This window comes from Oncorhynchus mykiss, chromosome 26 (genome assembly GCF_057628025.1).
Source record: "Oncorhynchus mykiss isolate SJ-2025 chromosome 26, ASM5762802v1, whole genome shotgun sequence".
Classification (NCBI taxonomy): domain Eukaryota; kingdom Metazoa; phylum Chordata; class Actinopteri; order Salmoniformes; family Salmonidae; genus Oncorhynchus; species Oncorhynchus mykiss.
This window is the reverse complement of record NC_143047.1, coordinates 34,691,491-34,704,229: the sequence shown is the minus strand read 5'-3', so window position 1 is coordinate 34,704,229 and position 12,739 is coordinate 34,691,491. Positions and strand designations below refer to the sequence as shown.

The 12,739-nt window shown below is 46.7% G+C and overlaps 1 protein-coding gene across 1 annotated transcript in view; it reads right to left on the bottom strand.

Annotated features, from left to right (window-relative positions):
* Positions 1–10,404: 10,404 nt before the first annotated feature.
* The window catches only part of LOC110515557 (elongation factor-like GTPase 1), a 109,418-nt gene continuing 107,083 nt past the window's right edge, over positions 10,405–12,739 (bottom strand). Inside the window, exon 23 of the mRNA XM_090222840.1 lies at positions 10,405–11,190. Within this exon, the coding sequence (XP_090078966.1) occupies positions 11,002–11,190 (189 nt within the window). The 3' untranslated portion in view covers positions 10,405–11,001. The remainder of the gene's footprint in view (positions 11,191–12,739) is intronic.

Below are 12,739 nucleotides of genomic sequence, written 5' to 3'. Positions count from 1 at the left end.
AACATGCAGGGCAGTGGGCCCACACTAACATGCAGGGCAGTGGGCCCACACTAACATCCAGGGCAGTGGACCCACACTAACATGCAGGGCAGTGGGCCCACACTAACATGCAGGGCAGTGGACTCACACTAACATGCAGGGCAGTGGACCCACACTAACATGCAGGGCAGTGGACACACACTAACATGCAGGGCAGTGGACCCACACTAACATGCAGGGCAGTGGACCCACACTAACATGCAGGACAGTGGGCCAACACTAACATGTAGGGCAGTGGGCCACACCAACATGCAGGGCAGTGGGCCCACACTAACATGCAGGGCAGTGGACCCACACTAACATGCAGGGCAGTGGACCCACACCAACATGCAGGGCAGTGGACCCACACCAACATGCAGGGCAGTGGACCCACACCCACACTAACATGCAGGGCAGTGGACCCACACCCACACTAACATGCAGGGCAGTGGACCCATACCCACACTAACATGCAGGGCAGTGGACCCACACCCACACTAACATGCAGGGCAGTGGACCCATACCCACACTAACATGCAGGGCAGTGGACACACACTAACATGCAGGGCAGTGGACCCACACCAACATGCAGGGCAGTGGACCCACACCCACACTAACATGCAGGGCAGTGGACCCACACTAACATGCAGGGCAGTGGACCCACACTAACAAGCAGGGCAGTGGACCCACACCAACATGCAGGGCAGTGGGCCCACACTAACATGCAGGGCAATGGACCAACACTAACATGCAGGGCAGTGGGCCAACACTAACATGCAGGGCAGTGGGCCCACACTAACATGCAGGGCAGTGGGCCCACACTAACATGCAGGGCAGTGGACCCACACTAACATGCAGGGCAGTGGACACACACTAACATGCAGGACAGTGGACCCACACTAACATGCAGGGCAGTGGACACACACTAACATGCAGGGCAGTGGACACACACTAACATGCAGGGCAGTGGACCCACACTAACATGCAGGGCAGTGGACCAACACTAACATACAGGGCAGTGGACCCACACCAACATGCAGGGCAGTGGGCCCACACTAACATACAGGGCAGTGGACCCACACCAACATGCAGGGCAGTGGACCCACACTAACATGCAGGGCAGTGGACCCACACTAACATGCAGGGCAGTGGACCCACACTCAGTTCACTGGCACCAGCTACAAGGTAACCCCAGAAGGAGAAGCCTATAGAATGATTATTACAATCCGACTCATTCTTTATCATTAGAAAACACCTGGAAACATAGTAATGTCATACAGATTCTACACAGAATGATGGATGCATTAATGTCTATGTTTTGACACGAGTTTGCTAGTGCCATGCAGTATGTTTTTCTCATCATGCCTATTAGTTGTGACTTAGTTCTATGTCGGCTATGTTATTTTGAGACGGGTCTGCTCAGCCTCCTTGTTCAGATCATTTGTGGAGCCAATGGAACCCTGCCCATTCTCCCACATCACATACAGACAGGTCTATACAACATAAGTGAAATTCAAGAGCTTGTTAAGGTGAAGCAGCCAGTGTGTTTGCCTGTTCCCTGTTCCGAGGCCAGGTGTTTCTCTGTCTAACGGCTGTGTTGGAGCCGCCAGGGAAGTCACCCCTAGAGTGGGCAGACACAGGGAGTGGTGGGTGAAGAGAAAGAGAGAGAGTGGTATTAGAGGGGAGGCGTGAGCGACGTGTTCTAGTGGGCACACAGACGGCTGCTGGCACTCACTGGCACACTGACCTGGCAATTAGCTTCTGACTCACAACACTCACAGCACGCTCCTCTGACTGGCCAGTGTGGGAACAGAGAGAAACAGAGAGAGAGACACTGTACAGCACGCTCCTCTGACTGGCCAGTGTGGGAACAGAGAGAAACAGAGAGAGAGACACCCACAGCACGCTCCTCTGACTGGCCAGTGTGGGAACAGAGAGAAACAGGAGAGAGAGACACCCACAGCACGCTCCTCTGACTGGCCAGTGAGGGAACAGAGCTAGGTCCATGTAACAGACAATGTGAAGTACATTGACAAAGCACCCCAAGCCATGACATAATGCCTGTCCTCTACACATGACTGCTCTCTCTCTGTGTGTTTGTGTTTGTGTGTGTGTGTGTGTGTGTGTGTGTGTGTGTGTGTGTGTGTGTGTGTGTGTGTGTGTGTGTGCGTGCGTGCGTGCGTGCGTGCGTGCGTGCGTGCGTGTGTGCGTGCGTGTGTGTGTGTGTGTGGTGTGTGTGTGTGTGTGTGTTTAGGTCTCTGTGTATGTGAGTCTACAGGGAGTCTTCACCCTTCACCCTGGCCTTTATCTGGAAAACCTGAAGTGAAAACAAAAGTAAAGCACAGCCACTCTGTGAAACCCATTAGCCTGCCATTGTCTCAGCACACTGCCACTGACGTCTGTAATGCATTAACACAGGAAGAAAGGAGACAGGGAGAGACAAAGGGAGAGATGGAAGAAGCAAAGGAGAAAGGAAAAAGATGGACAGACAGGGAGAGAGGAAGATGGACAGTAGGAGGGAGGATGAGGGGAGACAGAGAGGACAGGAGACAGGCGAGAGAGAGCTAGATAGAGAGAGCGGGACAGAGAAAGAGAAACAGAGAGAGGAGCAGAGAGAGTGAGAGACCCGGCAGACAGGCAGCCCCAGACTGAACCATATGCAGAGTAACAGAAACCCCAGCCTGTTGAGCCGAGGTAAAAGTCAGGGTTTAGCTCCCCCAGGGCTGGAACAGTAACAGACAAAAAGAGCTTGTGTGTACGTGTCGTATGTGTGTGCACGTGTCTGTGTGTACATGTCTGTGTGTGTGCACGTGTCTGTGTGTACATGTCTGTGTGTGTGTACGTGTTTGTGTGTGTGTGTCTGTGTATGTGTGCGCAAGCAGCATCTGCTGCTCAACTGATCCTCCTGCCAAGTCAGCCGTTTCATGGGGGCTGTCACCCCTCGTCTCTCCCTCCTCTCCATCCATCTCCCCCTGCCTCCATCTAGCTCCCTCGTTCAGGCCTCCACTGTCCTCCCTCCCTCCCACCCTCATGGAGTGTGTGACTTCAGTAAACGAGGGGGTGGGTGAGAGAGGGGGGGTTAGATGGATGAGGTAATGCTAGATGTGGCCCAGCTCAGCTTGGAGGAAACAAAGGCAATGAATTTCCGAGCTCCAGTTTGCAGATGAGCTTCCCTTTTGAAGTCAGAGAGGGTGAAGGAGCAGGTTATTACAGCGTGAGATGAAGTGTGTACAACATCCATAATTATGTCTACCTCACAATTATCAAAATGAGTATCTCTTTGTCACTTCTTGATGCTGGGGGGGACTGTAAAAACAGTTATGTGTGTGTGTGTGTGTGTATGTGTGTGTATGTGTGTGTGTGTGTGTGTGTGTGTGTGTGTGTGTGTGTGTGTGTGTGTGTGTGTGTGTGTGTGTGTGTGTGTGTGTGTGTGTGTGTGTATTAGTTATTATATGTAGCTGTACGTTTCAATTGTCCTTGTGTAGCTGTGCTTGTCTGTCTGTCTGACTGTCTGTCTCAGACTTGTCAGACAGACTGTCTGTCTCAGACTTGTCTGTCTGCCTGTCTCTCTGTTTTAAGCCTAATGTATACCTGAAGGAGGTTAGCAGTTATTCTAAAGAAATGGTAGTAAACTCACATATGCTGTAGCTAGCAGAGTGTAGCACAGGACAGGCTCCGCGGGTCGTCAAGATGCTTCTGAGAACCTGTGAGCTAACAGAAGCTCATAGACAACCATTGACCCGACATGACCCGCCGGTGACCCGACATGACCCACAAGGCTGCATCACCCCAGACATAAACGTACAGAGAGAGACAGCACCCAGACACAGACACACACACATATACAGTACACACATGCATGCACACACACAGACTAAAGAAAACAAAACAATGTACGTTCTCTCACTCACACACACACAAACACACACACAAAGCTAGATAGTCCCCCATACTCATATACAAACAATAGTAGATAAACAACCTGAAACAAGACTAGCACAACACTGGGATACATTTCACTGCCAATGTAAAGTACACAACAAACAATCACTGCTTCCTCTGTAGCCTGGTTGCCAGTCTCTTTCCACTTCTTTAGCTAACTCCTTTGTCCTGGCTATTGTTAGGCTAGTTCCTTTGCTAGTAAGGCCAAACAGCGGAAGGTACAGTAAGACAGCAGAGGCAGGAGATCCAGACAGAACCATGTAGGGAGGGGTGTTGGTCTGGCTGCTGCTCTAGTTCAGGCTGTGTTTCTGGGCTAGTTTGCCTAGACAGGTCCCCTTTAGGTCTGGGACTCTCTCTCTCTCTGTGTCAGTGGACTCATTAAAAATACATCCCCACCGATTACACTGCTGGCCAACTGCAGCTCCCTGAAATCTGTTTTCAATCTCCTCCAACTTTATGTAACGTTATTAGTTTAACAGAAGGGGATTTTTATACAGTAGATTCTGGCACTAGTCAAACGCATGCACGAAGACATGTACGGACGGACGGACGGACGGACACGCACGCACGCACGCACGCACGCACACACACACACACACACACACACACACACACACACAAATCTAACACACACATCACATCTAAACCTCACCTGACACCTGACTAATGTTTCAAAAAGTGTGCATTTCAACCATTACCCATGAGCTTTTGCTTCAGGCAGCACTCAGCAACTTGATAAATAATATATGGATGGACCCCCGCCCATGAGTCTGTCTCACGGACACACACACACTCCCCTGGAGGCAATGACACACACACACACACACACACACACACACACACACACACACACACACACACACACACACACACACACACACACACACACACACTTTCTAAAGTTGTGTTAGCCCCAAGCCAAGAAATATATACAGTACCAGTCAAAAGTTTGGATATACCTACTCAGGGTTTTGCTTTATTTTTTACTATTTTCTTGTAGAATAATAGTGAAGACATCAACACTTGTAAATAACACAAGGAATATGGAATCATGTAGTAAACAAAAAAGTGTTGTAGCCAAAAAAGTGTCAAAATATATTTTATATTCTTCAGATAGCCACCCTTTGCCTTGACAGCTTTGCACACTCTTGGCATTCTCTTAACCAGCTTCACCTGGAATGCTTTTCGAACAGTCTTGAAGGAGTTCCCACATATGCTGAGCACTTCTTGGCTGCTTTGGGTCATTGTCCTGTTGAAAAACAAAATGATAGTCCCACTAAGCGCAAACCAGATGGGATGGCGTATCACTGCAGAATGCTGTGGTAGCCATGCTGGTTAAGTGTGCCTTTAATTCTAAATAAATCACAGACAGTGTCATCAGCAAAGCACCCCTACACCACCTCCTCCATTCTTCACGGTGGGAACCACACAAAAATCTCAAATTTGGACTCATCAGACCAAAGGACAGATTTCCACTGGTCTAATGTCTAGCCCCAGTACATCACTGGGGCTAAGCTGCCTGCCATCAAGGACCTCTACACCAGGTGGTGTCAGAGGAAGGCCCTAGAAATTGTCAAAGTCCCCAGCCACCCCAGTCATAGACTGTTCTCTCTACTACCGCATGGCAAGCAGTACCGGAGTGCCAAGTCTAGGAAAACAAGGCTTCTCAACAGCTTTTACCCCCAAGCCATAAGACTCCTGAACAGGACTATTTGCATTGTGTGTCCCCCCAACCCCTCTTTTTACACTGCTGCTACTCTCTGTTTATCATATATGCATAGTCACTTTAACTATACATTCATGTACATTCTACCTCAATTGGGCTGACCAACCAGTGCCCCCACACATTGTCTAACCGGGCTATCTGCATTGTGTCCCACCACCCCCCAACCCCTCTTTTACACTACTGCTACTCTCTGTTCATCATATATGCATAGTCACTTTAACCATATGTACATACTACCTCAATCAGCCTGACTAACCGGTGTCTGTATGTAGCCTCGCTACTTTTATAGCCTCGTTACTGTATATAGCCTGTCTTTTTACTGTTGTTTTATTTATTTACTTACCTACTGTTCACCTAACACCTTTTTGAAACTATTGGTTAGAGCCTGTAAGTAAGCATTTCACTGTAAGGTAAGGTGAAACACCTGTTGTATTCGGCACACGTGACAAATAAACTTTGATTTGATTTATTGCTCCTGTTTCTTGGCCCAAGCAAGTCTCTTCTTATTATTGGTGTCCTTTAGTAGTGGTTTCTTTGCAGCAGTTCGAACATGGCCTGATTCACGCAGTCTCCTCTGAACAGTTGATGTTGAGGTGTGTCTGTTACTTGAACTCTGTGAAACATTTATTTGGGCTCCAATTTCTGAGGCTCTAATGAATTTATCCTCTGCAGCAGAGGTAACTCTGGTTCTTCCTTTCCTGTGGCGGTCCTCATGAGAGCCAGTTTCATCATACCACAGCAGAGGTAACTCTGGGTCTTCCTTTCCTGTGGCGGTCCTCATGAGAGCCAGTTTCATCATACCACAGCAGAGGTAAGTCTTTCCTGTGGCGGTCCTCATGAGAGCCAGTTTCATCATACCACAGCAGAGGTAACTCTGGGTCTTCCTTTCCTGTGGCGGTCCTCATGAGAGCCAGTTTCATCATACCACAGCAGAGGTAAGTCTTTCCTGTGGCGGTCCTCATGAGAGCCAGTTTCATCATACCACAGCAGAGGTAAGTCTTTCCTGTGGCGGTCCTCATGAGAGACAGTTTCATCATACCACAGCAGAGGTAAGTCTTTCCTGTGGCGGTCCTCATGAGAGACAGTTTCATCATACCGCTTCATGGTTTTTGCCACTGCACTTTCAAAGTTCTCAACCTTTTCTGGATTGACTGACCTTCATGTCTTAAAGTAATGATGGACTGTCCTTTCTCTTTGTTTATCTGAGCTGTTCTTCCCATAATATGGACTTGGTCTCTTACCAAATAGGGCTATCTTCTGTATACCACCCCTACCTTGTCACAAAACAACTGATATGCTCAAACACATTAAGAAGGAAAGAAATTCCACAAATGAACTTTTATTGTGATTTGATTTAGTAAACACTTTTTTGGTTATTACATGATTCCATATGTGTTATTTAATAGTTTTGATGTCTTCACTATTATTCTACAATATTCTACAATCAGTAGGTTATTTCCATATTTTGTTGTTACAGCCTTATTCTAAAATGTATTGAATAGTTTTTTTCTCCCTCAATTTACACACAATACCCCATAATGACAAACCAAAAACAGGTTTGTAGAAATTTGTGCAAATTTATTAAAAAAACAAAACCCAGAAATATCACATTTACATAAGTATTCAGAACCTTTACTCAGTACTTTGTTGAAGCACCTTTGGCAGCCATTACAGACTCAAGTCTTCTTGGGTATGACGCTACAAGCTTGGCACACCTGTATTTGTAAAGTTTCTCCCATTCCTCTCAAGCTTTGTCAGTTTGGACAAAATGCTGCACACCAAAATGCTGCAGTTTGAAAATGCTGCACGCCATTTTCAGGTCTCTCCAGAGATGTTTGATTGGGTTCAAGTTTAGGCTCTGGCTGGGCCACTCAAGGACAGAGACTTGTCCTGAAGCCACTCCTGTGTTCTCTTGGCTGTGTGCTTAGGGTTTTTGTCCTGTTGGAAGGTGATCCTTCACCCCCGTCTGAGGTCCTGAGCGCTCTGGAGCAGGTTTTCATCAAGGATCTCTCTGTACTTTGCTCCGTACAGCTTTGCCTCAATCCTGACTAGTCTCCCAGTCCCTGCCACTGAAAAACATCCCCACAGCATGATGCTGCCATCACCATGCTTCACCGTAGGGATGGTTCCTCCAGACGTGACACTTTACATACAGGCCAAATAGTTCAATCTTGGTTTCATTAGACCAGAGAATCTTGTTTCTCGTGGTCTGAGAGTCTTTTGGTCCCTTTTGGCAAACTCCAGCAGGTTATCATGTGCCTTTTACTGAGGAGTGGCTTCCATCTGGCCACTCTACCATAAAGGCCTGATTGGTGGAGTGCTGCAGAGATGGTTGTCATTCTCTGTCAGAGTGACCATCAGGTTCTTGGTCACCTCCCTGACCAAGGCCCTTCTCCCCCGATTGTTCAGTTTGGCCAGGCGGCCAGCTCTAGGAAGAGGTGGTTCCGAACTTCTTCTATTGGTGGTTCCAAACTTCTTCCATTTAAGCATGATGTGTTCTTGGGGATCTTCAATGCTGCAGAAATGTTTTGGTACCCCTTCCCCAGATCTGGGGTGACAGGGTAGCCTAGTGGTTAGAGCATTGGACTAGTAACCGGAAGGTTGCAAGTTCAAACCCCAGAGCTGACAAGGTACAAATCTGTTGTTCTGCCCCTGAACAGGCAGTTAAACCCACTGTTCCTAGACTGTCATTGAAAATAAGAATTTGTTCTTAACTGACTTGCCTAGTTAAATAAAGGTAAAAATAAAATCTGTCCTTGACACAATCCTGACTCAGAGCTCTACAGACAGTTCCTTACACCTCATGGCTTGGTTTTTGCTCTGATATGCACTGCCAAATGCTATATAGACAGGTGTGTGCCTTAAAACAATTTAATCCATTTTAGAATCAGGCTGTAACAAAAATGTAGAAAAAGTCAAGGGGTCTTAATACTTTCCCGAATGCTGCTTCACAGCAGGATTCTAAAACGGATCCCTAACTTTTAGACAAACACATCACCTGAGAAAATGGCTCATGGTCACATAGAAAAACAACCACACTAAGGTTCTACAATTATGTACAAAGGGTGGACCATTTGATTGTCTTGTTCATAACTGCTCGGTTTGTGATTCATGTTATTTAAACATACGTCTGTGGATTACAATTTTCAACACTGTCTACAGTGGTTGGAACTTCCTAGCAGGCGAGGGATACATTCACTGTGTTGTGACAGCTCTAGCAAGCAGTATGTATGTCTACCGTCTCTCCCTCCCGCTCACTCTCTCTACTCTCCCTGTCCTCTCGGCCCACTCTTTTTAACATCCTGTGCTCACCGGGAAGATGCTTTGTGGCACCGGCAACCTCGTTCCCTAGCTTCCAAGAGAGTCGTATTTGAAAAAAGAAGAACAGTTGTGAGAATTGAAGGCCTGGAAGAGAAGCCAAGCTCAACTATCGTGACGAATGATGACGCTCTTTGAAGAGTAATCGTGGTCTTCAGGAAGTAATTCAAGATATCAGCATATCTAAAGTTTAGTATATACAAGAATAGGAAAAGTGGGCAAATGTGGTTTCTGGGTAAACCATTTAAATGACAAGGGAAGATAAGATAGATGTTATGGTCCACAAGGACACATTTGTATATGGACATCATAGCTGTACCATAACAAAAATACATGTTATACGCAAGACAAAATAGATTGAATGGCCACAATTTTCTTCCTGTCATATGAACTGATGTGAAAGAACTTGCCAAGTGAAAGCAAAGTCCTGGAAGGCATCTTCCATATTGCTTTGGTCAATTTGCTGAACAGTGCGGATGGAGGGAACAAGCAGAGGAGGCTACTTTAGACTATCAAGATGCACCCCGTGCCAACTTGAATCTTAAAACTTCTTTTTCATCCCAGGAAGCCCTTTCCTGGTGTAACGACCAATAGATGGACATACTAGCTCACAATCATTCAACCCATTACCAATCAAGCTCAGCCATTGGCCAGTATGTTTTAACTATTTTGTGCGGTCTCCTGTTACTTTACACGTGTGTGCACACACACACACACCTCAATAACCGTTGATCTCCTTTGTTTTCTTGGTGGAGAAAGAGATCTTTCTTCCTCAAGCCCGGGAAGAGGGGAAGGAGTGGGGGAGGGGAGGTGAGTGGGCAGGAAGGACAGGGGTCAGACTACACAATGGGAACAAGTCTGAGAGGAGTGGAGAAATAGGGGAATGAAGAGGGAGAACTTGTAGAGCAATTCTAGACAGTTGTTCTAGTACATGGATTGAAGTGCAAGGTGTTTCCCAGTGATGGCAAACTGTCTCATAATTATCTTAGGGGAACACACACCCTCTAATCTGCAAAAATGATACATTATTAATTTGGTGTGTCTGAATAATGTGTTATTGGTATTACTCAATGTAAATAAAGGGAAATTGAGAGCAAAAGTATTAATTATATCACTTTAGTAAATTATTTTAAAAAGGGTTAATGAACATCGTGGCCTCATCTAGTAAAATCCTCAATTACCTAAAATGTGTCATTGGTGTTATCATAATGGTAACAATTATTCATTAAGCTACCATATTATTTGATTTAGAATGGGAAGATGTACCCAAATACATTTAAATTAAATTAAATCTAGAAACATTAAGTAATTATTTTCCAAAATGCCATGTCCAAATGCCACCACATCTCAAGAATGACCCACACACACATATCACTCCTGATTAATGAAACAAAAAAACACACCATTTTCTTTCTTTATTGCTTTCTGGTAAATACTGTACATTTTGCTTTATGTCTTGTACACAGATACCTTATCCAGAGCTCTCAACATAGCACATCAACAAGGCTATTGCTCGCTAGCGCTGTCCCCAAATAATTAAAAAAACGTACAATCCCACTTTGCATCATATTTCTGTTTTTCCAAATGAAATGCCGCTCTTCAGGGGGCTGGGTACTGCAATTCAATTAGGTTGAGAGCAGAAATTAATTCAAGCCACTTCACTTAACAGAAAAACTGGATTTGAACGGGAACACTTGTCAATTATGCATCGCTGAAAGGGATTCTCCCGGGTAAAGACACAGCTGCTTGTCCAGCTATTAAAACCCATTGGGCCGGTTTCCTAGACACAGATTAAGTCTAGTTCTGGACTAAAAAACATTTTCTAAGGTTTTCAGCAAAACTGCTCCGTAATATAAAAGCATCAGTGGCTCATTTTGAGTGACAGTTAGAGGGGTGATGATGGTGGACGATGGGGGACACTATCTACTGGATGCTCTTTATGATGTCTGTCTCGGGTGTGTGTTGGTAGGAGTCAATCAGGAAACACACACACAGGCCTATTTGTTCTTGCTCAGTGTTCTCTGTTTCTCGCCATGCTCCACTATCTTCTCCTCCACGTACAGCCCTTTACGACGCCGAACACCGTTCATGTATTTCAGAGCCTGATTGGCAGAATCAGCCTTCTCTCCAAAGTGGAGGTACTCCTCTTCTGTGGTAGGAACCCAGGACGGATCACTGGAGATCACCTTGAGACACACACAGAGACAGACAGAGAGACAGAGAGAGAGCGATTTAGTTTCAAATACATGAAGACAGATTTAGTTTGAAGTCCACCACTGAGCAGGATAATGCTTCATTAAATGGACTATAGATACAAAGATCAGGACCTGTATCCCCAAAACATCTCAGAGCCAGGTCAACCCTGTCCATAATATCTTATTCTTTACGACTGAAAAGGCTAAACAGATCCTAGATCAGCACTCCTACTCTGAGACACTTTGTGGATACGGGCCCTGACCCATAAACATGAACAGATGTAAAGCATGGAGCGGACACTGGAATCTACCCCACATGACAAAGAACCCCGTCTTGGCTAAACTTTGCTCAGCAGTGGTGGCAGACAAGGAAGAGATCATGACTACTGTTATCCAACTCAGCTGCTCCCTGTCTTTCTCTCTCTACCTCCCCCCTCTCTCCCTCTAGCTCCCTACCTGGCTCTCTCCCCCTCTAGCTCCCTACCTGGCTCTCTCCCTACCTGGCTCTCTTCCCCTCTAGCTCCCTACCTGGCTCTCTCCCCCTCTAGCTCCCTACCTGGCTCTCTCCCTACCTGGCTCTCTTCCCCTCTAGCTCCCTACCTGGCTCTCTCCCCCTCTAGCTCCCTACCTGGCTCTCTCCCCCTCTAGCTCCCTACCTGGCTCTCTCCCTACCTGGCTCTCTCCCTACCTGGCTCTCTCCCCCTCTAGCTCCCTACCTGGCTCTTTATCCATTCCCCTCTCTCCCCCTCTAGCTCCCTACCTGGCTATCTCTCTACCTGGCTCTCTCCCCCTCTAGCTCCTTACCTGGCTCTCTCCCTACCTTGCTCTTTCTCCACTCACCCCACCCCTCTCTCCCTCCATCAGGCTCTGACAGTAGGGAGGTTATAGAGAACATGTGTTCTTCCAAAGCAGTCAGTCACACAGACATCCAGATCAACACTATGTTCTAGAGGAGAGAGACTGTGTGGACATCCAGATCAACACTGTGTTCTAGAGGAGAGAGACTGTGTGGACATCCAGATCAACACTGTGTTCTAGAGGAGAGAGACTGTGTGGACATCCAGATCAACACTGTGTTCTAGAGGAGAGACTGTGTGGACATCCAGATCAACACTGTGTTCTAGAGGAGAGAGACTGTGTGGACATCCAGATCAACACTGTGTTCTAGAGGAGAGACTGTGTGGACATCCAGATCAACACTGTGTTCTAGAGGAGAGAGACTGTGTGGACATCCAGATCAACACTGTGTTCTAGAGGAGAGAGACTGTGTGGACATCCAGATCAACACTGTGTTCTAGAGGAGAGAGACTGTGTGGACATCCAGATCAACACTGTGTTCTAGAGTAGAGAGACTGTGTGGACATCCAGATCAACACTGTGTTCTAGAGGAGAGACTGTGTGGACATCCAGATCAACACTGTGTTCTAGAGGAGAGACTGTGTGGACATCCAGATCAACACTGTGTTCTAGAGGAGAGACTGTGTGGACATCCAGATCAACACTGTGTTCTAGAGGAGAGACTGTGTGGACATCCAGATCA